The sequence below is a fragment of the Staurois parvus genome, unplaced genomic scaffold, assembly GCF_062004578.1.
Source record: "Staurois parvus isolate SC_StPar_1 unplaced genomic scaffold, SC_StPar_1.0 ptg000114l, whole genome shotgun sequence".
Lineage (NCBI taxonomy): Eukaryota > Metazoa > Chordata > Amphibia > Anura > Ranidae > Staurois > Staurois parvus.
In genome coordinates, this window is record NW_028317910.1 from 372353 (window position 1) to 396462 (window position 24110).

Below are 24110 nucleotides of genomic sequence, written 5' to 3' on the forward strand. Positions count from 1 at the left end.
TAACTGACCCCTGTCTAAATTGACCCTAGTATGTTTATGTATGAATGTAACTTAGGGACCTTAGATTGTAAACTCCTTGAGGGTTAGAGACTGATGTGAATGTACAATATTGTTATTATTATACAGGATTCATATAGCTCCAACAGTTTGACCAGCACTTTACAACATGATATATATGTGTAAATTGCTGCATAAATTGATGGCGCTATATAAGTACCTGTTATGAATAATAACTAAATTAGCCCCATTGCCATGAGCCAGAGGATTTAATAACGGCCTAGTGGTCTGTGGGTAATATAAAAGCCTGGACTCAATGGAAGGGACAATATAAGAGGAAAAACATTGTGGTAAATGAAAAGGAAAGGTCTGGAGATTACAAGATGAACTGATTAGAAATCAGAAAAGGATATATTTGTAAGTCTTTATTGGGGCCTAAGCCCTACTCCATAGAAGTCCTAGTTTTCATACACTGCACTGCTGATGGCCAAAAAGCCTGAAACAGTTGTATGCAGTTCAGAATAAATGGCTCTATAATATTAGACCATACACCAGTGGTTCTGGATGTGCATAAGGCTGATGATCTATACAGGAATGAATTGCATGGCTTTGCCCATTGGAAAAAATCTAACTCTTAGTATAAATCTTACTCTTATTTTTGAATTTTGTGATAAAATAAGAGATGTAAAAACCTTCTATTCTTAAAAAGGCCTCACTGCGCTATGCACAGATTTACTTGGAACACTTTTTAACTTCTTTGGTCCCTTCTTACCATAACCTTTATGATTCTGCTATCTCAGTAAGCAATCAATAAGAAATGTATCTTTAATTACACTGTGATTTAATAAATTACTATATATATATATACAGTCATGGCCGAAATTGTTGGCACCCTTGATATTTTTCCTGAAAATCAAGTATTTCACACAAAAAAGGTATTGCATTAACACATGTTTTGCTATACACATGTTTATTCCCTTTGTATGTATTGGAACAAATATAAAACAGAGGCAGAAAAGCAAATATGACATAATGTCACACAAAACCCCAAAAATGGGCTGGACAAAAGTATTGGCACCCTTAACTTAATATTTGGTTGCACACCCTTTGGAAAACATAACTGAAATCAGTCGCTTCCTATAACCATCAATAAGCTTCTGACACCTCTCACCCGGAATTTTGGACCACTCTTCCTTTGCAAACAGCTCCAGGTCTCTCTTATTGGAAGGACACCTTTTCCCAACAGCAATTTTAAGATCTCTCCACAGGTGTTCAATGGGATTTAGATCTGGGCTCATTGCTGGCCACTTCAGAACTCTCCAGCGCTTCTTTGCCATCCATTTCTGAGTGCTTTTTGACGTATGTTTGGGGTCATTGTCCTGCTGGAAGACCCAGGATCTTGGACGCAAACCCAGCTTTCTGACACTGGGCCCTACAGTGCGACCCAAAATCCTTTGGTAATCCTCAGATTTCATGATGCCTTGCACACAGTCAAGGCACCCAGTGCCAGAGGCAGCAAAACAACCCCAAAACATCATTGAACCTCCACCATATTTTACCGTAGGTACTGTGTTTTGTTCTTTGTAGGCCTCATTCCGTTTTCGGTAAACAGTAGAATGATGTGCTTTACCGAAAAGCTCTATCTTGGTCTCATCTGTCCACAAGACGTTTTCCCAGAAGGCTTTTGGCTTACTCAAGTACATTTTGGCAAACTGTAGTCTTGCTTTTTTATGTCTCTGTGTCAGCAGTGGGGTCCTCCTGGGTCTCCTGCCATAGCGTTTCATTTCATTTAAATGTCGACGGATAGTTCGCGCTGACACTGATGCTCCCTGAGCCTGCAGGACAGCTTGAATGTCTTTGGAACATGTTTGGGGCTGCTTATCCACCATCCGGACTATTCTGCGTTGCAATCTTTCATCAATTTTCCTCATCCGTCCACGACCAGGGAGATTAGCTACAGTGCCATGGGTTGCAAACTTCTTGATAATGTTGCGCACTGTGGACAAAGGCAAATCTAGTTCTCTGGAGATGGACTTGTAACCTTGAGATTGTTGATATTTTGCCACAATTTTGGTTCTCAGGTCCTCAGACAGTTCTCGTCTCCTCTTTCTGTTGTCCATGCTTAGTGTGGCACAGACAGACACACAATGCAAAGGTTAAGTGAACGTCTCTCCTTTTTATCTGCTTTCAGGTGTGATTTCTATATTGCCCACACCTGTTACTTGCCCCAGGTGAGTTTACAGGAGCATCACATGCTTGTAACATTCTTATTTATCCGCAGTTGTGAAAGGGTGCCAATACTTTTGTCCAGCCCATTTTTGGAGGTTTGTGTGACATTATGTCGAATTTGCTTTCTTTCCTCCCTTTTTTTGTTTTGTCCCAATACACACAAAGGGAATAAACATGTGTATAGCAAAACATGTGTTAATGCAATACGTTTCGTGAGAAATACATGATTTTCAGGAAAAATATCAAGGGTGCCAACAATTTCGGCCATGACTGTATATATATATATATATATATTAAGTCAAAGAAGTGTTCTTAGCAAGCCTTTAAACGAGTCCCCTAACCATTCCTAAATTAGGAAGAGATACACCGTCATGTCTTCATACCGAGATCTGGTGTCCTGTTCTTCAGTCGGTCTACATCCATGATAAAGTCGTCTTTAAGAAAGAGGAACCCAATAATTGAGAAGAGGTACACAAGAATGAGTGCCAATACTGCGGTCAAGATGATGGAACGGCCATTTCTGGTGACACTCTTGATGACGTTCAGCAAGGTTTCTTCTCGGTATACAAGGTCAAACAACTGTAGAAAAGTCAATATTTCTTATGTTATCCCTGGAAAAATAAATTAGCCTGTATGGGGATAACTGTTATGTCTTCATAGATATGTCACCCAAAACATGTAAAAAACCAGGGGCTGACTCACCACCAGGCCGCACCTACAATAAATTACACTATAGGGCCAAACGTTTGTGGGCACCTGATCATCACACCTATAGGAGCTTGTTGGGACATTCTATTCCAAAACTTTGGGCATTAATATGGATTTTCTTTGAGGTTACAACAACCTCCACTCTTCTGGGAAGGGTATCCTCAAGATTCTAGAGTGTATCTGTGAACATTTGTGTCAAAAGCATTTGTGTGCTCAGGCACTGATGTTGAATTAGAAGATCTGAGGTTAGGGTTCTGTACAGATTGCTCAAGTTCCTCAACACCAAACCCATCAAACCATGTATTTATTGAAATGGCTTTGTACAAAGGGGAACACATCATGTTGGATCGGATAAAGGACCTCCTCTAACTGTTGCCAGAAGGTTGGAGGAATACAGTTGTTTAAAATGTCTTTGTATCCTGCCAACAGTACCCATAACCATAAACAGCTGAACTCAAGGACTTGGGGGGGTGTACTGCACACTTTTCACCACATACTGTAGTTGTCATGGTAAGGGGTAAACAAACTTGACCATATAAATTATAACTTTTAGGTGGTGCAAACCTTTAAACATAAAATATTCATTCTTGATCAGAGTGCAACTGTGGTTCTGAATTCACATATCCCACACAAAATACATACCAAGAAGCTATAGAAGAACTCGTGCACAAAAAGGCCCAGCATGCACACGATTACATAGACCACGTGATATAAAAACGCCATGTCCATTATAACAGCTCGGTAACCTCGGGTGAAGGTGCCACGGTTTCCCACGAAACTCACCAGGAAGACCACTTTATTGCACAGCTGTCGCAAAGAAACAGACAATTACCAGCCTGGATTAGCCACTTAAAACATTTGATAAAAACAACAATCGGCTTTATGCACCTCGGAACAGATCACCGCACAGAAATAATGGCTGTTTCCAGCATGTTTATCGCTAGCCCGTCACGCTGCCAAGGCACAAATAATGGTGATTTGACGGATTGAGCAAGGAGCCGGTTAGAATCCATTTAGCTAAAATAAAAATGTAATAATTCTATCACAAATCCTGTGTGACAGTTTAATATCCAGGTAGGGCACAAATTCTCTGACGCTCAACAAAAGGCACCAATCTGTCTTATTCACTCCCCAAAACTCCGATATGACTGTGTCGCCGGGCTTTAAAGTTCTGGACAACGCAGTGAAAAATGCATGTTTTGTTTACTGAAGCTGTATCGAAAGTGTTTGTATGTGACATTTACTCAATAAGTAATCACGGAACAGAGCAAAGTGAGACAGCATGAGGCTGAGAGTTAATATCAAACCACAGCTTGCTTTCCGCGAGCCGAACAGCCGTGGAATTTGCTGAATCTGTCTAGAAATAAAATCATGGCTAAGACACAGAAATACATATTATACAGTTGCAGCACAGAAAGTTGGGCTTACTTGATCAAGCTGATATCACAGTTTTTATTTTGTTTAGTTCAAAATAATTTTGATCCTGGGGCTGGCTCTCTTATTAAGAGAATGCTAAGAGTTTTGTCCAGGTAGGAGTAGTGACAAGTGCTCTCTTCATTTGCTAGTTGGGAATGACAAAGGTGGGAAAGTAAGCACTGAGCAGGAAGTCAGACCTTTGAATTCCGACTGTGAAGGGGATTCAGCAGTTGCTTGTTCTTTTAAAAAAGAGAATCCTCATTATCCCTTCTGGTATATCAACAAATTCTATATGTATTTTAGAGGCTGAGGGGCAACTGTGTGGGAAAAGTTAAAGCTGGCAATTAGCATTTGCATAAACGATTAAAGTATAGCTAAAAGCAAAAGCTTTTTTTTTAGTTTTGGATAGATGCCCCCCCATTAGGGAGATTCATCCTCTTTATTTGTCCTGTTTACCATTATCATTGAAAGTGAAATTAAAAGAAAATCCCAAATATTGGGTTGTCCCCAGAAAAGTAATAGGGAAATCTTCCAACAATGGGGGCACTAGTTCTGGTGACCTGGGGGTTCCCAAGTAATTCCCTTCATTTGCAGGGATTTCCTCTCACGTCCTGCTTGGCTATGGGACAGGATGTGAAGGAAAATTTCCACAATGGGACACACATGGCCAAAAAAAAAAAATAATGACAAGGGTTATAAACCTCCCTTGCTCTATGCAAAATGAAAAAAAGGTTTTGCCTATAGTTCTACTTTAATACAAAAATGTGAAAAAAAAGAAACTACTTTTGAACATAGATAACAGTAAAAACCGAGGATAGGGGGTGGGTGGGAAGGAGAGGGGGGAGGGATAGAGATAGAGAAAGCAAAGGGGGGGGGGGGCAAGAAAAGTGTGGAAATTCAAGCTGAGCATATCATAAAGAAGAAGAGACAGTATAACCATACAGGCTATGGTGAGAAAGGTCTAACACAAACAAAAAGCCCTCCAACAAGATCTACAAAACCTTATTGAATCAGAAGGGATTCACATGTCTCCTTCCATCACATATCTCAAATTTAAGTGGGACTTTAAGGGGAAATGGCTTGTTGGGTCCCGACTCCACGAGTTCTAGTTCTACTAAGAAACCATGCACTGCATTGATGATGTCAAAAAAAGCCTGAAACAGCTGTATGCAGCTTGGAATAAATGGCTCTATAATATTAGACTATATTTGCACCATACGCCAGTGGTTCTGGATTGGGCACAGAGCAATGATTTGCATGGCTCTGCTCACTGTCCTGAAATGAGGAATAATCCTCCTATTTTTGGATATGTGATGGACATGTGAATACCTTCTGTTCTACGGATTCTTTACTTGCAATTCTACGAAAAAAATAAAAAACAATGATGCAGTCAGAGGTCACCATTACTGAAAACTGCATCTCAAAACAGGAAGGCAGCTAAAGTTAAATTAAGTTTTCCCATAAAAAACTAAACTTGACCCCTCACCCTTCCAGCCCTGAGCCTCACTGTTGATCAATGAGGCCGCCATTTACTTTCAAGGACTAACAAAGAAGTCTAAAAGACACAACTGGGCCAGACTTGAGTTTTGCAGGAAAAGTCAGTATCTGCATATAAATTTAGCTGCCTATATTTCATGGTTTGCTGATCATTTTGGCATGATGTTATAACCAACAATAACCTCTGCCTCTGGATCTTTGCCTATGCTCAGTTTTAACTGCCCAGAACTATGGCTAGTTTGCTTTAAAGTATATATAAGCCCAAACCATTTTTTTTAATTTTTGTTCAATGTACAAAAATGTTTTAAAAAAATCCAATTGACACTTAACAGCACATATTTTTGGTATATTTTTTTTAAATGTCTGTATTTTAGACATTGACACCTTCTGGCTGTACGTGTCAAAGTGCCTTTCTCTGTGTGAGTCAAGGTGTTGAGCTGGCAGGTTTGTTTTGTAAACTAACCAATGTCTTCAGTCCTATTGCCTGTCATAGTAATTACATGATCAGCATGCAATCAGACCGAAGTCTGATCACTATTGTGATCAGTGACTGCACCATCAGAAAACTTGACTACCATACTTCTGTATGGGGCATGGTCCTGTAAATGTAAATCCTAACAATGAACTTATCTTATTTGCTCCCTTTTGGTCTCATAAATAAACCCTTAGAAGTACTTTGTTCTATCTGTTCAATAAATGCAGAAAAATACCTGTTGATCCTGCCAGAAATATTGTGAGCTGATAAGTTCTCGTGCTCTCTGCCTGAGCTGCACTTTTATTGGTTCCCATCTATTAAGCAAACTGCACCTCCCCCCCTCCATGTTATGGATGAGGAGAAAGGGAGGTGCTCTGTAGTCCTGCCCTAGGGTGGCAACGCTGCTACTCTTCAGTGTGTTGTCACCCCAGGACAGGAAGTGTGTTACTGGCAGGATCATACAGCAAAAATAAAGGATGGAAAGCCTGAAAAAAGAAAACAAATGCAGCTACCTCATTTAAAGCTGAACACCAGAAAAAAATAATATTGTCTAAATACAAGAGGCAAGTGTATTCTTATTTGAATATTAATGTACTTTGCTGTTTTTTAGAGATCTGTGCTGTAATCCAGTGTGAAAAGTTGCCTCCTGTACTCATCCTCCAGGGTGACTGCTCTTGTACCCGCCACCTCCTATAGTTATCTGCAGGCAGCTTGTAGTGGATGGAGCTGGTGGTCCCCTCCTAAAGCTCTGCTCTCTGCACAGGCTATGTACAGCACAGTAATGATGTCACTGCAAATATTATATTGTATTAACTGGATTTGTAAAGGAATTTGCTGCACATAAATTATTTTTTTGTTCTTGGATTTAGAAACACTTTAATCAACAGATTGCAGCAGCCAGACAGGTTCTTAGTACACAAATAAAGCCTCTCCCCTTCTTCTCCCATTCATTGTGTCATGGCAAGGAACTGAGATTGCAGGATACATGTCCCACAATTGCTAGGGATGGGACTGTAAGGCTACGTTCACACTAGCGTTGTGTGCAGGCGGCAGAGAGGCGTTTGGGAAGCGTTTTTACCGCTTCCCAAACGCCTCTGCCAATTCTGCACATTACAGCACATGGTGCTGTTCTAACAGGAGCGTTTGCGTCGCGTCGCGTTGCGGCAAAACGGACGCCTCTGGTCGAGTCAGGAGGCTTTGAAGCCTCCTATTCTCGTCTATGGTGCCGCTCCGCAAAGCCCGGCCGGCGTTTGCGGTGCGGTTGCGACGCGTTTGCGGGGCGTTTGCGGAGCGGTAACACCACTCAAATGCATTATAGGCGTTTGTGGGGCGTTATTAACGCTCGGCAAATGCCTAGCAACCGCCGCTAAACCGCGCATGCGGCGTTTGCGGAGCGTTTGCCGAGCGTTAAAAACGCTCCGCAAACACCGGACCAACGCTTGCCAAACGCTATAGGGGCGTTTGGCAAGCGTTGGCAAAACAGCCTAGTGTGAACGAGCCCTTAAAACTACTTGGAAACTGTATAAAGCTGATAGACCTTATCCTGTTATCAGATCCGGGAGGATTATCGGTTTTTTTTTATGATTTGTGAAGTAGCAGCAAACCCATGAAGTAGTTATAAAGTCCTGCAGGTATTGAAAACTTCAGATATTCTGCATTAGAGGGATCTGAAAGAATTCCCCTGCAGCAGATCAAAGTGCGTGAATACACCGGCCCCTGGCTGTTTGGCTGGCTGCCGTCTCTTCTTATTGTTGTGAATGACTGCAGGGAGACGACCAGAACCTGAAAAAAGTACACAGCGGCTTCTGTATGTACCTATTCGCATGGATCAAAGGCATACTTACGTTCGCGGCCCCAAGTAATATGAGAGTTGGGCCCAGCCCCAGGGTATAAATGGAGCGCAGCATCACCGACACCAGGAATGGACGAATCCCAATTGGTTTGGGAAAGACGAACAACATGGCCGTGCAGATGCCAACTGCTATCCAAAGCAAGACGGAGATCCACGGGGGCAGGGTCCCTGCACAGAATGAGAGAGAAAAATATTCAATTATCGCAGAAACTTCACAACAAACATCCACTTTTGTTTACACTGGAACTGCAAGCAGATCAAGACCGGACACAAATTGATGCAGCTCTATTTTCTTAATAGATCATTAAATGTATTTATTAATGCAAGCAATGTAAATACACAAATCTGACTAAGTATCAGCCTTGTGCAGTCTCTGTACAGTAGAGCTCAGACTGGGAAGGGAAAAAGCAGTACAAGGAGCCAGTCAGTTTATGAGCATGCTGATACGAGGTGAGATCAGGGTGAAAGTGAGATCAGCTCATCACTGTGCTATACTCCTTCACTATTCAGTCACAGATTTCGGGAGGGTGTCCATGACAGTCTGAGTTTGGAAGAAATGGGTTGAATGATGCTGGAGGACTTCTAGTGATGGAAATGGAATGTACTGCAGAGCACAGCCCTGAATTGAAGGTATTGCAGCAAAAACTGATCTTTTCTTACTTAATCTTTTAATGGGCTATTCATTTTTTATGTTTTTATTGCTTTACAATTAAAAGCTTTACATTCAAAACTAACATATCATTGACTAGCACAGATATGTTGCAACTTAAAGTAAACCTTTCTTAACAGAACAAGGAGGACTGCTACTGCTGACCTTCTTTTGACAATGCCAGCTGCCTGGCTGTCTTAATGACCCACTGCAATCAATACTTCCACTGACCTGGTACAAGATTGTCAGAAAAAACGTTAGTCTTTACTGTATATGAATGCCTATTCTGGGGTAATGAATAAAAGTACTAAAGCCAGAGGATTGACATGACAATCAAGTAGCTAACAATTTCAGAGAGAAAGGTGAGCAATGGCAGAGCTTTGTTTCTCTCTAATCAGTATTTGCTCAGTGTATACAGACAGGCTCCCTCACTTACCACTGCCGGTTTTTAAATACAATTGCTGGCTTTTTATTTTTTTCTCTTTATAGCTCCGAAAAAAGGAGCTGTCAGGGTGGGGTCACCCAGTGAACCCGCCCCTCTATTTACTTTTGTAGCAGGGCGAATGACAGCTCCTTCTCAGAGCTATAAAGTGCAGAAAAAAATCCCAGCAATTTAAATGACATTTAGGGATGGCAAATGAGGGGCCTGTCTGCATACACTGCTCCCTCACTGTATACACTGCTCCTTTCCTGCCCCCTCTTTGCACGCACTGCCCTCCCACCTCCTCCCCCCTAAAAAGAGGACCTGTCACATATGCTATCACATAGGGGACTATTGATCCCCAATGGGATAGTAATAAAATCAAAAGTTAAAAAAAATAAATAAAAAACACACATTAAAAGTAAAAAAAAAAAAAACATAAAAAAAAAAAATTTGAACCTCCCCACCCCCACATACACATACATTTCGATTTTTAACCAAGTGCATCCTGAATTTTTGGTTTCAAAATTTTCATTTCGGTGCACCACTACTCATGACTAAAAGGTGGAAACGATCACCACCTCTATATAGCAAGCTGATTCCATCCCCAACTTCCTCCATAAAGAAAGTAGCAGAAACATTTTAAACCAATACAAATTATGAAAACAAAACAAATAGCCCAGTATACAAATACAAATCACTGCAATGTAAAGTTACACTTTAACACTAACATCTGTTACAAAGTATCATAAAAAAAATCTAAAAAATAAATAAATATATACATACACACACACTATATAGCCAAAAGAATTGTGATGCCTGCCTTTACACGCACATGAACTTTATTGGCATCCCAGTCTTAGTCCATAGGGCTCAAGGTTGAGTTGGCTCACCCTTTGCAGCTTTAACAGCTTCAACTCTTCTGGAGAGACTGTCCACAAGGTTTAGGAGTGTGTCTATGGGAATGTTTGACCATTCTTCCAGAAGCACATTTGTGAGGTCAGGCACTGATGTCGGCTGAGAAGGCCTGGCTCGCAGTCTGCGCTGTAATTCATCCCAAAGGTGTTCTATCAGGTTGAGGTCATGACTCTGTGGAGGACAGTTAAGCTCCACCACCCCAAACTCGCTCATACATGTCTTTATGGACCTTGCTGTGTACATTGGTGCGCAGTCATGTTGGAACAGGAAGGGGCCATCCCCAAACTGTTCCCACAAAGTTGGCAGCATGAAATTGTCCAAAATGACTTGGTATGCTGATGCCTTAACAGTTCCCTTCACTGGAACTAAGGGACCAAGCCCAACCCCTGAAAAACAACCCCACACCATAATCCCCCCTCCACCAAACTTTACAGTTGGCACAATGCAGTCAGGCAAGTACTGTTCTCCTGGCAACCGTCAAACCCAGACATGTCCTTCAGATCGCCAGAGAAGTGTGATTCTTCACTCCAGAGAACACGCCTCCACTGCTCTAGAGTTCAGTGGTGGCGTGCTTTACCCCACTGCATCTGACCCTTTGAATTGCACTTGGTGATCTAAGGCTTAGATGCAGCTGCTCGGCCATGGAAACCCATTTCATTAAGCTCGCCTATGCACAGTTGCCGTGCTAGTCGGAAGACCATACAGAGATTGGAGGACTTCAGCTATTGACTCTGCAGGCAGTTGACAACTTCTGCGCACTGTGCGCTTCAGCATGCGCTGACCCCGCTGTCATTTTACGTGGCCTACCACTTTGTGGCTGAGTTGCTATTGTTCCCAGTTGCTTCCACTTTGTTATAATACCACAAAGAGCTGACTGTGGAATATTTAGTAGCAAGGAAATTTCACGGATGGAGTAATTGCACAGGGGGCAACCTATCACGGTACCACACTTGAATTCACTGAGCTCCTGAGAGCCACCCATTCTTTCACAAATGTTTGTAGAAGCGGTCTGCATGCCTAGGTGCTTGATTTTATACACCTGTGGTCATGGAGGTGATTGGAACACCTGAATGATTTGGAAGGGTGTCCCAATACTTTTGGCAATAAAGTGTGTGTGTATGTATATATGTATATATATATATATATATATGCAATGTTATATGAGGACTCCTATAGGTATCTCACTAATAGAGTGCTCCTCTAAAGGTGTCAACCTGCAGAAACAACACAGCGGTAGATGCGGAAACTTAAATATATTCAATATGTACATACATGAATATTAAGAATTTTAAATATAAGCATGTCTAACAAGAAAACCAACCCCATGAGTACTGATCAACTCAAAGGATCCCATCTATGCATCATAAATAATTGACAAAGATGTTGGATGACAGTAGCCTAGTGGCTTAAGCTGGCCATAGACTGTTATTTTTTTTCCAAACTGATTTTTCAGATTCCTCCATCCACGCAAACAAGGTAGATGAAGGAATCCCCCCCCCCCCCCCCCACACACACACACACAGTGGGGCGACTGTCTGCAGCTGTTGATCAAGAAAAAATTTCTAATATGTTCCTTTGACATATTGCGTTTGAAACTTTTGCTTTAAGAACATTTGTTTGATTTTCAAATCATTAAAGGGATCAAATGGGTGGTTGTTTTTACTGCAGTGACAAGAAATTTCAAAAAACCATGATGGCAAATTTTTCTCAAACTAACAAATTTCTAATAGTGTTCAGTATATGGGTTTCATTTGGTAAAGTCAATGCATTCTAAAATCAATTGTTAAAATCAAACTTTTTTGGAGGTTTTTTTTTTAAACGACATTTATCAAGTCACTGATTGGAATTTTACGGAACCAGACCCCGACTGCACTAGGGTATTTCTGTTAGACTCCCGCTTCCCTGTCCGAACACAGATCCACGGACACCACCGCTGGTCATACAAGACGAGAAAGCACCAGGCTTGAAGGATTCCAGGAGATAGACTGCTTTATTTTAAACATAGATACAAGATATATCCACAGGGCAGGGAAATACACACTCAGTAACAGGAAACACATCAGCAGGCAGCCCCATCAGGGGGAAGGGCTGCTGCAAACACCCCCATCAAGCAATACACAAACACATACATCCCATAATAGTTTGCTCCCAAGCAAGACACACAATAGAACAATGGGATGCAGCGGCATGGCAGTGAACAATGAACAACCCCCACCTATACATGTCTACACAAAAGCAGGACATTCCACCCTGTACCCCTAACAGGCACAGGGTGACTTACACATAAGAGGGATATGGGGAGCTGAGACAGGGGTCTCCCCACCTTTCTAAAGGGGGCTGTGTTCCATGGGCCCCCCACGCAAAGTGACTCCCGTCACATATCTCCCCTTTCGGCAGGAGACTAACACAGGAGTAAACCCCTGACGGGTGGACTTAGTTAGTCTGTACTTCCAGTCCCCCAATGCCAGCAACCACACAGTACCCCAAGCATATTGTCCTAAACATAGCATTACTCACCTAGCCAACCTCTGACTCTCTCGTAGAACATACCCGCCGCTGGGGAGAAGTATGGACTGGTCCTTCTCCCTGAAGTCCTCTCAGCTGCTGGAGAGAAGACAGGGTGGCTGAGCCGACTCCATCATGCTGTTGGGGATCTGGGCCGACTGCCCAGCATCTCTGGGGTATCCAGGTGGTGACTGTAGTCTCATCCACTTTGACTTGATGGACATCCCCCAGTGTTTGCAAAGTAAGGCTGACATCCTCTTGTCCCAATGCCAGACCGTTTTCTGGGGTTGTGTCAGTAGAGACCAAAGTCCCATCCATGGACATCAGCTCAAGCTGCCGTTGTCAGGTGCCAATTGTATCCTCTTCCTGTAGCTCCTGTGGTGCTGATTGTTGTGGGCAGAGGTCAACAACGCCATGCCCTGGTGCCAGCTCTTCTACTGGAGGCACGCCGGCTGGTTCCACCTCAGCAGAAATGTCAATCAAATCCCCAGTCTCTGGAACTGGTGTCTGGGGATAGGGGTTCACCATCTCCTGTCCGTGAAGCCCAGAAGATGTTACCAGTGCTGGGCAGAGTTCAGTAATGTTTGGCCCTGTTGTCAGCTCTTCTGCTGGAGGCTCACCAGGTTGTTTTTCCTCAGCAGAGAAGTCTATCAAATCCCCAGTCTCTGGAATTTCCACTGCCGATTCTTGGGTATGCGGCTGAACATGGTTTAGCAGTTGCCTGTATGCCCTTTCCAGACCCTGTTTTTTCATCAGCAGGTATTCCAGATCTGGTTCAAGCTCTGAGACCCCTGTGAGACTGAACATAGCCTCTCTGTCTTCTTGCAGGTCCTCAAGGGTAGGTTCTCCTTCATCGCCAAACACAAAAAGATCTGTAAGGCTCTCCCACAGCAATCCAGGGCCACCAAAGTCATATCCCTCCAGACAGCACTCTGTTGACACCCCTAAATATTTCTGCTCTACATTCAATTGCAGAGCCCGATATCTGTTATCCAGCTCTATCTCCTGCTGGACCAGCCTGTCCAACTCAGTCACCCATTGCTCCTGGGGTCGCTCTCCCAGGAATGGCATCCGTAACATCCAATGGTCCCTGGCCCGTTCCCCTGGGGTTGGATAGCACTTGCCCTTGTCCATAACAGCAACCTGGAGGGCTCCTCTCCAAAGCACCTCCCAAATCCGCTGCCTGAGCTCCAGGTACTGATCCGCAGACACAGTCCTGGGGTATGCTGCAAGAACGGTCTGCAGCAGCTCTGGGAACTCTGATGCCAGGTCCATATCTCCACTGGGGTGACCAACGTCTCCTTTCCTGATCTTGAATCCTGGTGGTGGTTTGGACGTGTTCACAGCTTGAAAGCACAATCCCACCGCTTGCCACCAATGTAACGGAACCGGACCCCGACTGCACTAGGGTATTTCTGTTAGACTCCCGCTTCCCTGTCCGAACACAGATCCACGAACACCACCGCTGGCCATACAAGACGAGACAGCACCAGACTTAAAGGATTCCAGGAGATAGACTGCTTTATTTTACACAGATACAAGATATATCCACAGGGCGGGGAAATACACACTCAGTAACAGGAAACACATCACCAGGCAGTCCCATCAGGGGGAAGGGCTCCCGGAAACACCCCCCACCAAGCCAATACACAAACACATACATCCCATGATAGTTTGTTCCCAAGCAAGACACACAATAGAACAATGGGATGCAGCCACATGGCAGTGAACAATGAACAACCCCCACCTATACATGTCTACACAATAGCAGGACATTCCACCCTGTACCCCTAACAGGCACAGGGTGACTTACACATAAGAAGGATATGGGGAGCTGGGACAGGGGTCTCCCCACCTCTCTAAAGGGGGCTGTGTTCCATGGGCCCCCCACCCAAAGTGACTCCCAACCCCACGAGTACTGCTCAACTCAAAGAATTCCATCTGTGCATCATAAATAATTGACAAAGATGTTGGATGACAGTAGCCTAGTGGCTTAAGCTGGCCATAGACTGTTATTTTTTTTCCAAACTGATTTATCAGATTCCTCCATCCACGCAAACAAGGTAGATGAAGGAATCCCCCCCCCCACACACACACAGTGGGGCGACTGTCTGCAGCTGTTGATCAAGAAAAAATGTCCAATATGTCCCTTCGACAAAAGTCAATCAAACTGTTAAGCAGAGACTGCCACATACTAATCAAAATTTGGCTGGTCCCAGCTTTAGTGGTTAGCTCCAGTACTCCTCAAATACTCCAAAAGCATGCTGGTAGGTTAGCTGGCTCCTGTCTAAAGCTAGCCATACACCAGTAGAATTGCGTTTGAAACTTTTGCTTTAAGAACATTTGTTTGATTTTCAAATCATTAGTGGGATCAAATGGGTGGTTGTTTTTACTGCAGTGACAAGAAATTCCAAAAGACCATGATGGAAAATTTTTCTCAAACTAACAAATGTCTAATAGTGTACAATATATGGGTTTCATTTGATAAAGTCCATTCATTCTAAAATCAGTTGTTAAAATCAAACTTTTTTGGAGGTTTTTTTTAAACAACATTTATCAAGTCACTGATTGGAATTTTCGTATGAATGTTCTTTCAAAAATCTACAAGTGTATGGCCAGATTAAAGTGGCCCTAGTGTTTGTTGTCGATAGATGAGTCCATTTTGTTAAACCAGTTGGTTGAAAGAAAAAATTACCTGATTCCCCATCCAGACATTGGAGTTGGATGAGGGAATCCTTCCCTCCCTCTTGTTTTGTCTTTATATTCTGAAAGCCAGGAGACTTCCCTGTTGTCAGAATACACAGATCAGCACTGCTGGTTATAGCCTGCAGTGCTAATCTAGTAGCTAAAATCCAACAGGGTGGTTGAACATAAGTCAAACTGTGAATCGGCTTCCGTTCTATAATCTTGTTGGTTTTTAGCCACCAGATCAGCTTAAAATAAAAATGTTGCATTTTAAGCTCCTCAAGGGCGGGGACTGATGCGAAAGTATTTTATGTAATGTTCAAAATGACCAGTAGATATAAGCAGCTAAAGTTTAGGCAAACCTTGTTCAAATGGGTGCGATATTCAAAAAAGAATCTCCGCTGGGGAAGCCATTTTGGTGCAACCCAAGCAATGTCATCACAGTGACACAATGTTCAATAAATATGAAACTGTGTGTTACACCTAATGGTTGGAGGTTCCTTGTGTATAAACCACATCAATCCCTCTCCTTCCATATGGCACCCATGTGAGCGTAGCTGAAAAGCTGATGTTAGCCCCACCAGCTTCAGAGCATTTCTATTGGTCCCCACTCACCATCACTGTAAAGGTCCAATTGGGTTTATAGGAAAACCAAGATTAGCTTATAAGTTCAGCTGTTTATATTAATGGATCTAATAATTATTTGTATATGAGGTTTTCACCAAAGCTAAACCCTGCTTGTGCATTTATCGCATCATTTTTTTCATTTTTAATAATGCCAGTTTGTGATACACTAACTTTAAAGTGTATCCAAACCCACAAAAAATGTATCATATTTCAGCTTACCAGTCCTTATGTTGTGGCTGCATTCATTTTATATTTTTTAAGCCTTTTTTCATTTATTTTCATCTGGTAGAAACACACTTCCTGTCCTAGTGTGACATTTTCCCACGGTAACATATCTAAGAAAGAGCAGTGTTGGACAGGACTACAGAACACTTCCTCATCTCCATTACATAGTTATGAAGGGTATTGTAGTTTACAGAAGATAGATGGGAAAGTTAATAACAAAGTTATCAAGTTCAGTGCACACAAAGTTGAAGCCCAAGCCAGGGATAAGCAAATATTGTATAAATACAAAAAGGTATGTGTATATGTGTATTCTTACTTGAGTGATGGTGTACTCTGTGTAGTAGTCCAGTGTCAAACTTTGCCTCTGTGCAGGAACTTCCTGTAATAAAGACCGGTCACTGCTGTTCTCTCTATTTGTACAAGGTGACTGGTCTGGTCTCTGCCCCTCCTGCAGCTGTCTGCAGTCAGACTGTAGTGGGTGGACCTGCTGGGCCCCTCCCACAGCTCTCTGCACAAGTTATGGACATTTACAAGGAGATATTTGGGTTAGTAAAGGCTTGGTGCATACAAGGTGGATTTACGTCCTTTGTGGCTACTAAGAAATGTAAGGAACATTGAAACTTATATTCACCTCCTCGTAACAATCTTCATTGGCCTCTACTGTGATAGTGTATGGTGTATACTGTACCACATCGATACTGACCTGCTTTTATTTCTTGAAAGGTTGAGCCTGTTTTACTGAAGGACTGCTGGTTCTATACAGCTGTCAGTAGAACCCTTTTGTGTTACTTTGTTAAAGCAGTAATAAACCCAAAAGTAATCATTTACTATATTGCGGCTTAACAATTCTTAGATGCAATTGCTGCACTAATTTCCTTTTTTTAGGCTGTCTTTCCTCTATTTTCATCTGGTGATTCAGCCAATAGGTCTGTTTTCTTTCAACAGAAAAGCTCTCCTGCAGTTACAGGGATGGGAAAGAACATTTAACACTGCCAGGGGCTCTTAAAATGATCAGATTTAATTTATGTAATACCTTTATCCCAAAAAGAAAAAAAACTGTTGGCTGTAACTGATATGAAGTATTAGCTGTGGTTCAGCTTTAATTTGTTAGCGTATTTAAATCTGCTAGTACTTCTAACACTCCCCTCCCCCCAGACTGACAAAGCTGCTGTCCAAATGTGCTCCTGGTGATCTTTCATCCAGAGTGGTGCCACAATAATACAGGAGGTGTGTTACTGGTCAGATCACCAGGTAAAAAAAAAAAAAAGAAAACTAATGCAGCCCCCACCACAATGCAATACATTCCCTTTTTGGTTTTGGGTTTAATAGCACTTTAAATCCTTAAAACTTTAATAAACAAATATTTAAAAAATGAGTGACACTGAATTTTTGGATGCACCAACAGTTATTTTTCTGCACTTGAAAAATGTTCTTAGTCTGAAAAACAAAACTTAGCAGCCACCACATCTCAGGACTGCTATGCTACAATCTATTACATTTTTGTTCTTGGGTTTAGACATACTTTAGGTGAACATTACAGGTCCACTTTAAGACTTTGGCTTTGTGACAATCTGCAGACACGTTGTTACAAGTGTACCCAAGATATATTTATATTCTTAACGATATGAAACAGTGAAATCCCGAGCGGGGCCAGACAAGTTTTAATCACATCATTACCAGGGAGATAAAACAATGGGAATTCAGACGCAAACGGGACCCGGGACCTCTGTACGCAGCGTCACTTGTCACTGCGCCTTTATCGGCTTCTTTGGTTCTATAAGGAGAAGTCGGAGCCGTGACTATATTTAGGATTTAAAGTGACAATCATTTCCCTTAACGGATCCACAATGCCACTGAGACTTTTAATGAAACCCAGTTTAAACGCGATAAAATGTGCTGCCAACATGACACGTCCTATCTTCGCCTGTGACCTGTCACTCTCGTTTCCTGCAGAAGTCTTAATAGAAAGCGACTGATCAATTTCCAGGCCTAAAACTGTGTTTTCCTATAAAGTGATGTTTTACATTCAACTTCTTCATTAAAGTAAGAAAGTTAAAACTTGCTTGAAAGAATAAAACTTTTATTAAAGGAGAACTCCGCTAAGGACTGTCAGAATCTTAGCTGACCAGATGAACAAAATAAAACTATTCTGCTCTCTTACTGTATCTCTTGCCGTTTATGGGTCACCATGTCTTTAATGATCAGATACAAGTGGGGAAAAAGAAGATCAATAGGAGTGGATTCACTAAAGGCAAAAAGACTTCAAGTGCAGTTGCTCCAGAGCTTAGTAAATGAGGCGAAGCTTTACATTGCAAGGTATACCCAAACACATGCAAGGAAAAAAAGAAAGACAAATAAAAAAAAACAGAATTATTGCTTGCACATAATTGGATGATTAACTAAGCTCTGGAGCAACTGTACTTGCAAAGTTCACAGTCTAATTGCCTTTAGTAAATCCATCCAACTGTGTGGTTCCTCCACCTCGTCCTTAGCATGGCAGAGTTGAGCAACTTTGAACCAGGAACAAATAAAACTGCTCTGATGACACTTATCTGTATTTATCTCCAGAAGAACAGAGTTATCTTTTTTTCCAGGAATCATCTGCGGATCCCATATACTTCCTGAATGAAGATGCCACAATCATACAATTCCTGGTGTCTGCAGTTCTTGGCTGTGTTCACAAATGTCTGACACAGACCAGCCTCTCACCCTTTAACTGCTACAAAAGTAAGTGATCACTGGTAAGAGTAAGTTAATCTTTTGCCTGCAGCAGACAGGTGAGAGGATAATTTTTAAAGTGTAACTTAAAACTTTTTTTAAAATTGGGATAGAGTAATGAAGAGTTTTAATACCTGGCAGTTTTTTTTTGCCATCTGTATCTTATTGGGGAGATTTCCATTCACTTCCTGTCCCATAGCCAAAAGAGAAAGTGAGAGGAATATCATCCAAAGTGAGGGAATCTCAGTGTGTTACCAGGGTGATCAGAACTAGTGTCCCCATTGGAAGATTTCCCCTCTATTAGTGTGCCAATCTAAAATTTAGGATTTTCTTTTACTTTCACTTTTGATAAGAAGGGTAAACAGGACAAATAGAGAGAGTCAGTCTCCGTAACATGGGCACAGATGGCAGTAAAAACTGACAGGTCTGCTAATAGCTTTGCACTCTATCTAAAACTAACAGAAAAAAGTTTTGCCTTTAGATAAGGCCTTGTTGACATGGGCGCGGCGTCAGACCCCAGTCCTTCTCACCAACTTGTGACCAAAGGACTAGCCACTCTAAAACCGCACTGCCACTTGTGTAACAATGCCACTCTCAGCTGCACCCTACACAAAGATTTTCCAGGTCACTGGACCCCAGTCTAGGTGCCAACAGCCTGAGAGTGATTGTTACTGGGTCAGGTTAACTACGCAATTAACCCTTCACACTGCCACCACCACCTTTTTACAGAGAAGGAGGAAACTCACAAATCTTAGCAGTAACACTATGATGTTTGAATAAGCGTCTGTATACATACTGTCACCGCAGACAGATGTATCCTGAGGTTTTAAAACACACAGTAGCACTCTTCAGAGACAGGGATTCTTACTTTGCATTAAAGAGCTTTAGAAACAATTCAACACTTTTTAGAAAATAGGATTTATTACTAAAAAGGTCAAAATGGTGCAATAAAAATATTTACAGAAAAGATGTAACCAATATATATATATAAATAGAGAGAGCAATAACACAACAGAGAGATAAAAGAAAGAAGTTTAAGAAGGTAGAATACTTGCAGAAGTCCTGGTTTAAGCAGAGTTCAAGTGTCCTGAACGAAGGGAACCTTTTCTCCCGAAGTTGGTTCCTGATGTTAAAAGGGAGAATCTCTTCATTTCTCTCTCTCCAGGCATGACAGCTTTTCTAGTGTCCCAGCAGGGGGTGTCTACTGAAGCCAAGGGCCAATCACCTCATTTGGGGAGGGGGGGTTAGGCGGAGACCCAGGCTGTGACCAAAATCCCTCGCAAGTTTATACCATGGTCAATAACCTTCCATAGGTGCATGCAGCAGCCTAGCCACTGGCAGGTTAATATGCAGAATGATATTCTGAACGTCCAGACACCAAATATGACATATTTGGCTGTGACGGATAACAAGATATCGCTTTCTACTCTCTGGTAGACGTTATCTAGGGGTGTAAGGTATCAGGTGACTCGCATTAAACTGACCTATCTGAATATATGCTTTGTTCTATTGTACTTTGTTCCTGCCAGGATTTATGAAATTGTATGAAAAAGTGGTTTCAAGTGGGATGTATGTTTTACTGCCACTCTGGAATGCTTTCATGTCCAGTGACTGACAGATTTATAGCTTTACGACCAGGCCAAGGCAAGGGTATGACAGACATCATGGAACCAGCTAATTGGGTTTACAACCATGAAGTGTATCCAGCTGTGCCCAATGCCCTTGTGACCCCAGCATACACACACACCACATGCCATTCAAAAAAAAGGGAGGGGAACTGATTTGGAGTGAGAATGACATTTGCAGAGTATGATCCAAATTATGGTTGTCATTGTCCATATTTGTGCGCACAATTATCACACCACCCATAAGGGGAAGTTCCACTTTAATGCTTTGTCCCCCGCTCCCCATTAAGGATTGGCACCTTTGGTGAGAGGGTACCCAAATTTGACAGGTACCCGCTCCCACTTCCGCTGCGATCACCTAAGCAATTGGAAGTGGAAGTTGTCCTCCCCGTAGTCTTCTGGGACATGTGACAGGTCTCAGAAGACTATGGGGCCATTCACAAAGCGCAGTACTTCTCGAGCATGTGCCGTGGGCACCCGGCTGTGAAGCAGCAAGCTATCACAGCCGGGGTGCCCACACTAAAGATGCCCACGCCAGGGAGAGAAGACGGCCGGTGAAGCCAGCGGTGGTGAGGACATCGCTGGACCAAAGGACAGGTAAGTGTCTGTATTTTAAAAGTCAGCAGCTACAGTTTTCGTAGCTGCTGACTTTTATTTTTTTTTTAAGCTGGAACTCCACTTTATAGTGGTTGTAAACCTCACACATGAAATATTAACAAAGCATATCCCTCTATAATGTGTACTTGTTCAGAGCACTAAGTGTCATTTCTGTCTACTGCTTCGTTCCTCTGCTATCTCCATAAATCACTTCTGACAAGTTTTCCCGACACCAAGAGAAAAATGGTGACAGGGAGGGACCTCCAGCAGATTGACAGCCTCAGCTCTGTTCGGGTCCTTTTACACGGGCGTTCTGTATGTCCGTTTTTCATCTGTCCATTTACAGATGAAAAATGGACATCCATGTATTTCTATGGGCTAGCAGATGTAAAGAGATGATCATTTGTTTACGGATGAAAAACTGATGTGAACTGATCTGTTTTTTCTTCGAAAAAACATGACTGAGCTGATGAAAAAAAAAAGAACGCCCGTGTGAAAGGACCCTTCCTGAGCTGTGTGGAGGGGAGGTGTGTCTCTACCCTCCAATCAGATCTCAGAGCTCTCCTCACTGAGCTCTGCAGAAGTGCTGTAGAGAAGAGAACAGGAACAACTTATGTAGGAGGATTTATGAAATTGTATGAAAAAGTGGTTTCAAGTGGGATGTATGTTTTACTGCCACTCTGGAATGCTTTCATGTCCAGTGACTGACGGATTTATAGCTTTACGACCAGGCCAAGGCAAGGGTATGACAGACATCATGGAACCAGCTAATTGGGTTTACAACCATGAAGTGTATCCAGCTGTGCCCAATGCCCTTGTGACCCCAGCATACACACACACCACATGCCATTCAAAAAAAAAGGGAGGGGAACTGATTTGGAGTGAGAATGACATTTGCAGAGTATGATCCAAATTATGGTTGTCATTGTCCATATTTGTGCGCACAATTATCACACCACCCATAAGGGGAAGTTCCACTTTAATGCTTTGTCCCCCGCTCCCCATTAAGGATTGGCACCTTTGGTGAGAGGGTACCCAAATTTGACAGGTACCCGCTCCCACTTCCGCTGCGATCACCTAAGCAATTGGAAGTGGAAGTTGTCCTCCCCGTAGTCTTCTGGGACATGTGACAGGTCTCAGAAGACTATGGGGCCATTCAAAAAGCGCAGTACTTCTCGAGCATGTGCCGTGGGCACCCGGCTGTGAAGCAGCAAGCTATCACAGCCGGGGTGCCCACACTAAAGATGCCCACGCCAGGGAGAGAAGACGGCCGGTGAAGCCAGCGGTGGTGAGGACATCGCTGGACCAAAGGACAGGTAAGTGTCTGTATTTTAAAAGTCAGCAGCTACAGTTTTCGTAGCTGCTGACTTTTATTTTTTTTTTAAGCTGGAACTCCACTTTATAGTGGTTGTAAACCTCACACATGAAATATTAACAAAGCATATCCCTCTATAATGTGTACTTGTTCAGAGCACTAAGTGTCATTTCTGTCTACTGCTTCGTTCCTCTGCTATCTCCATAAATCACTTCTGACAAGTTTTCCCGACACAAAGAGAAAAATGGTGACAGGGAGGGACCTCCAGCAGATTGACAGCCTCAGCTCTGTTCGGGTCCTTTTACACGGGCGTTCTGTATGTCCGTTTTTCATCTGTCCATTTACAGATGAAAAATGGACATCCATGTATTTCTATGGGCTAGCAGATGTAAAGAGATGATCATTTGTTTACGGATGAAAAACTGATGTGAACTGATCTGTTTTTTCTTCGAAAAAACATGACTGAGCTGATGAAAAAAAAAAGAACGCCCGTGTGAAAGGACCCTTCCTGAGCTGTGTGGAGGGGAGGTGTGTCTCTACCCTCCAATCAGATCTCAGAGCTCTCCTCACTGAGCTCTGCAGAAGTGCTGTAGAGAAGAGAACAGGAACAACTTATGTAGGAGGATTTGATTCATCTCTGTGCATCACCTGAGGCCAGTCACTTCACTGGCTATATGTAAGGGTTTACAACCACTTTAAGCATACATCCATGTGAAGGGCTATGTTTACGCATATGGGATGTATATGTGTTTCATTCCACTGCATGCAGGCAGTCCCATTCATGACTACTGGGAAGCAGTGGCTGCATATACACAGCTATGGCTCCCAATTTGGCATTCCCAAATGCAGTCTGAGTTTAGGGACATGCACCTGCAACCAGACAGATGGCAAATTACCATGAATTGGACTGTCTGCATGCAGATGCATGAAACACCTGGGTAGGCAAACACGACCCTTCACATGAATGTACGCTTAAGTACGCCCATGTGAAATCGGCCTAAAATTGGATTTTCTATCACATTCTGTATTGGTGACAATGGTCAGCAGGACAAATAGGTGAATCTCCCCAACAGGAGAACAGAGAACAATAAAAACCTGAAAAGAATTCCAATTCTTCTCTACAATATCCAACACAAAAAAAGAGATGTGAAAAACTTGACCATATGCTGCTCCCCCCTCCCAAACCAGTGTCTGCATTCAAACCAATCATTAATATTTATGCCTGAAGCTGGACATGAAATCATTTTGGCTGAAGCATGTCTTCACATCTGACTGTCCGCTGACGTCTATGTCTATGTTTTAGATGGTGAAGGAAGCCAAGTCCTTCAGCAGCACTTAGAAGTGATGTGAAAGTCAGTGGTGTAGGAGGATCATGATACCAAATAAAGTCCTACATTAAACAAAGTTCACACAATGTGTCGTTTGTTATTGTCAGAACCAGTGAAGAAAGGAAGGACAGGTCACTGGAGGGAAGAGTAAGTATAGTAAGGAGGAAGTATCTCAATGAGATGGAGAAGAAGCGAACTGATGATCTGCATGGCCGGAGACAGAGGAGGAGAAGAGGAAATTCCCATTCTCTGGAAAAGCAGAGTTCAAGAAATTCCCTTACTGCTGATGTAATAGGACACAAGACTTGTTCTGAGAGCCAGGT

The 24110-nt window shown here is 42.6% G+C and overlaps 1 protein-coding gene across 4 annotated transcripts in view; it reads right to left on the minus strand.

Moving 5' to 3' along the window:
• Positions 1-24110, minus strand: part of ITPR2 (inositol 1,4,5-trisphosphate receptor type 2) — a 464180-nt gene that overhangs the window by 63568 nt on the left and 376502 nt on the right. For all 4 annotated transcript variants that reach the window (XM_089671685.1, XM_089671684.1, XM_089671687.1 and 1 more), the window contains 3 exons: positions 8167-8342; positions 3577-3741; positions 2610-2805 (listed from right to left, as the gene is read on the minus strand). In XM_089671685.1, coding sequence (XP_089527811.1) covers positions 2610-2805; positions 3577-3741; positions 8167-8342 — 537 coding nt within the window. The remainder of the gene's footprint in view (positions 1-2609; positions 2806-3576; positions 3742-8166; positions 8343-24110) is intronic.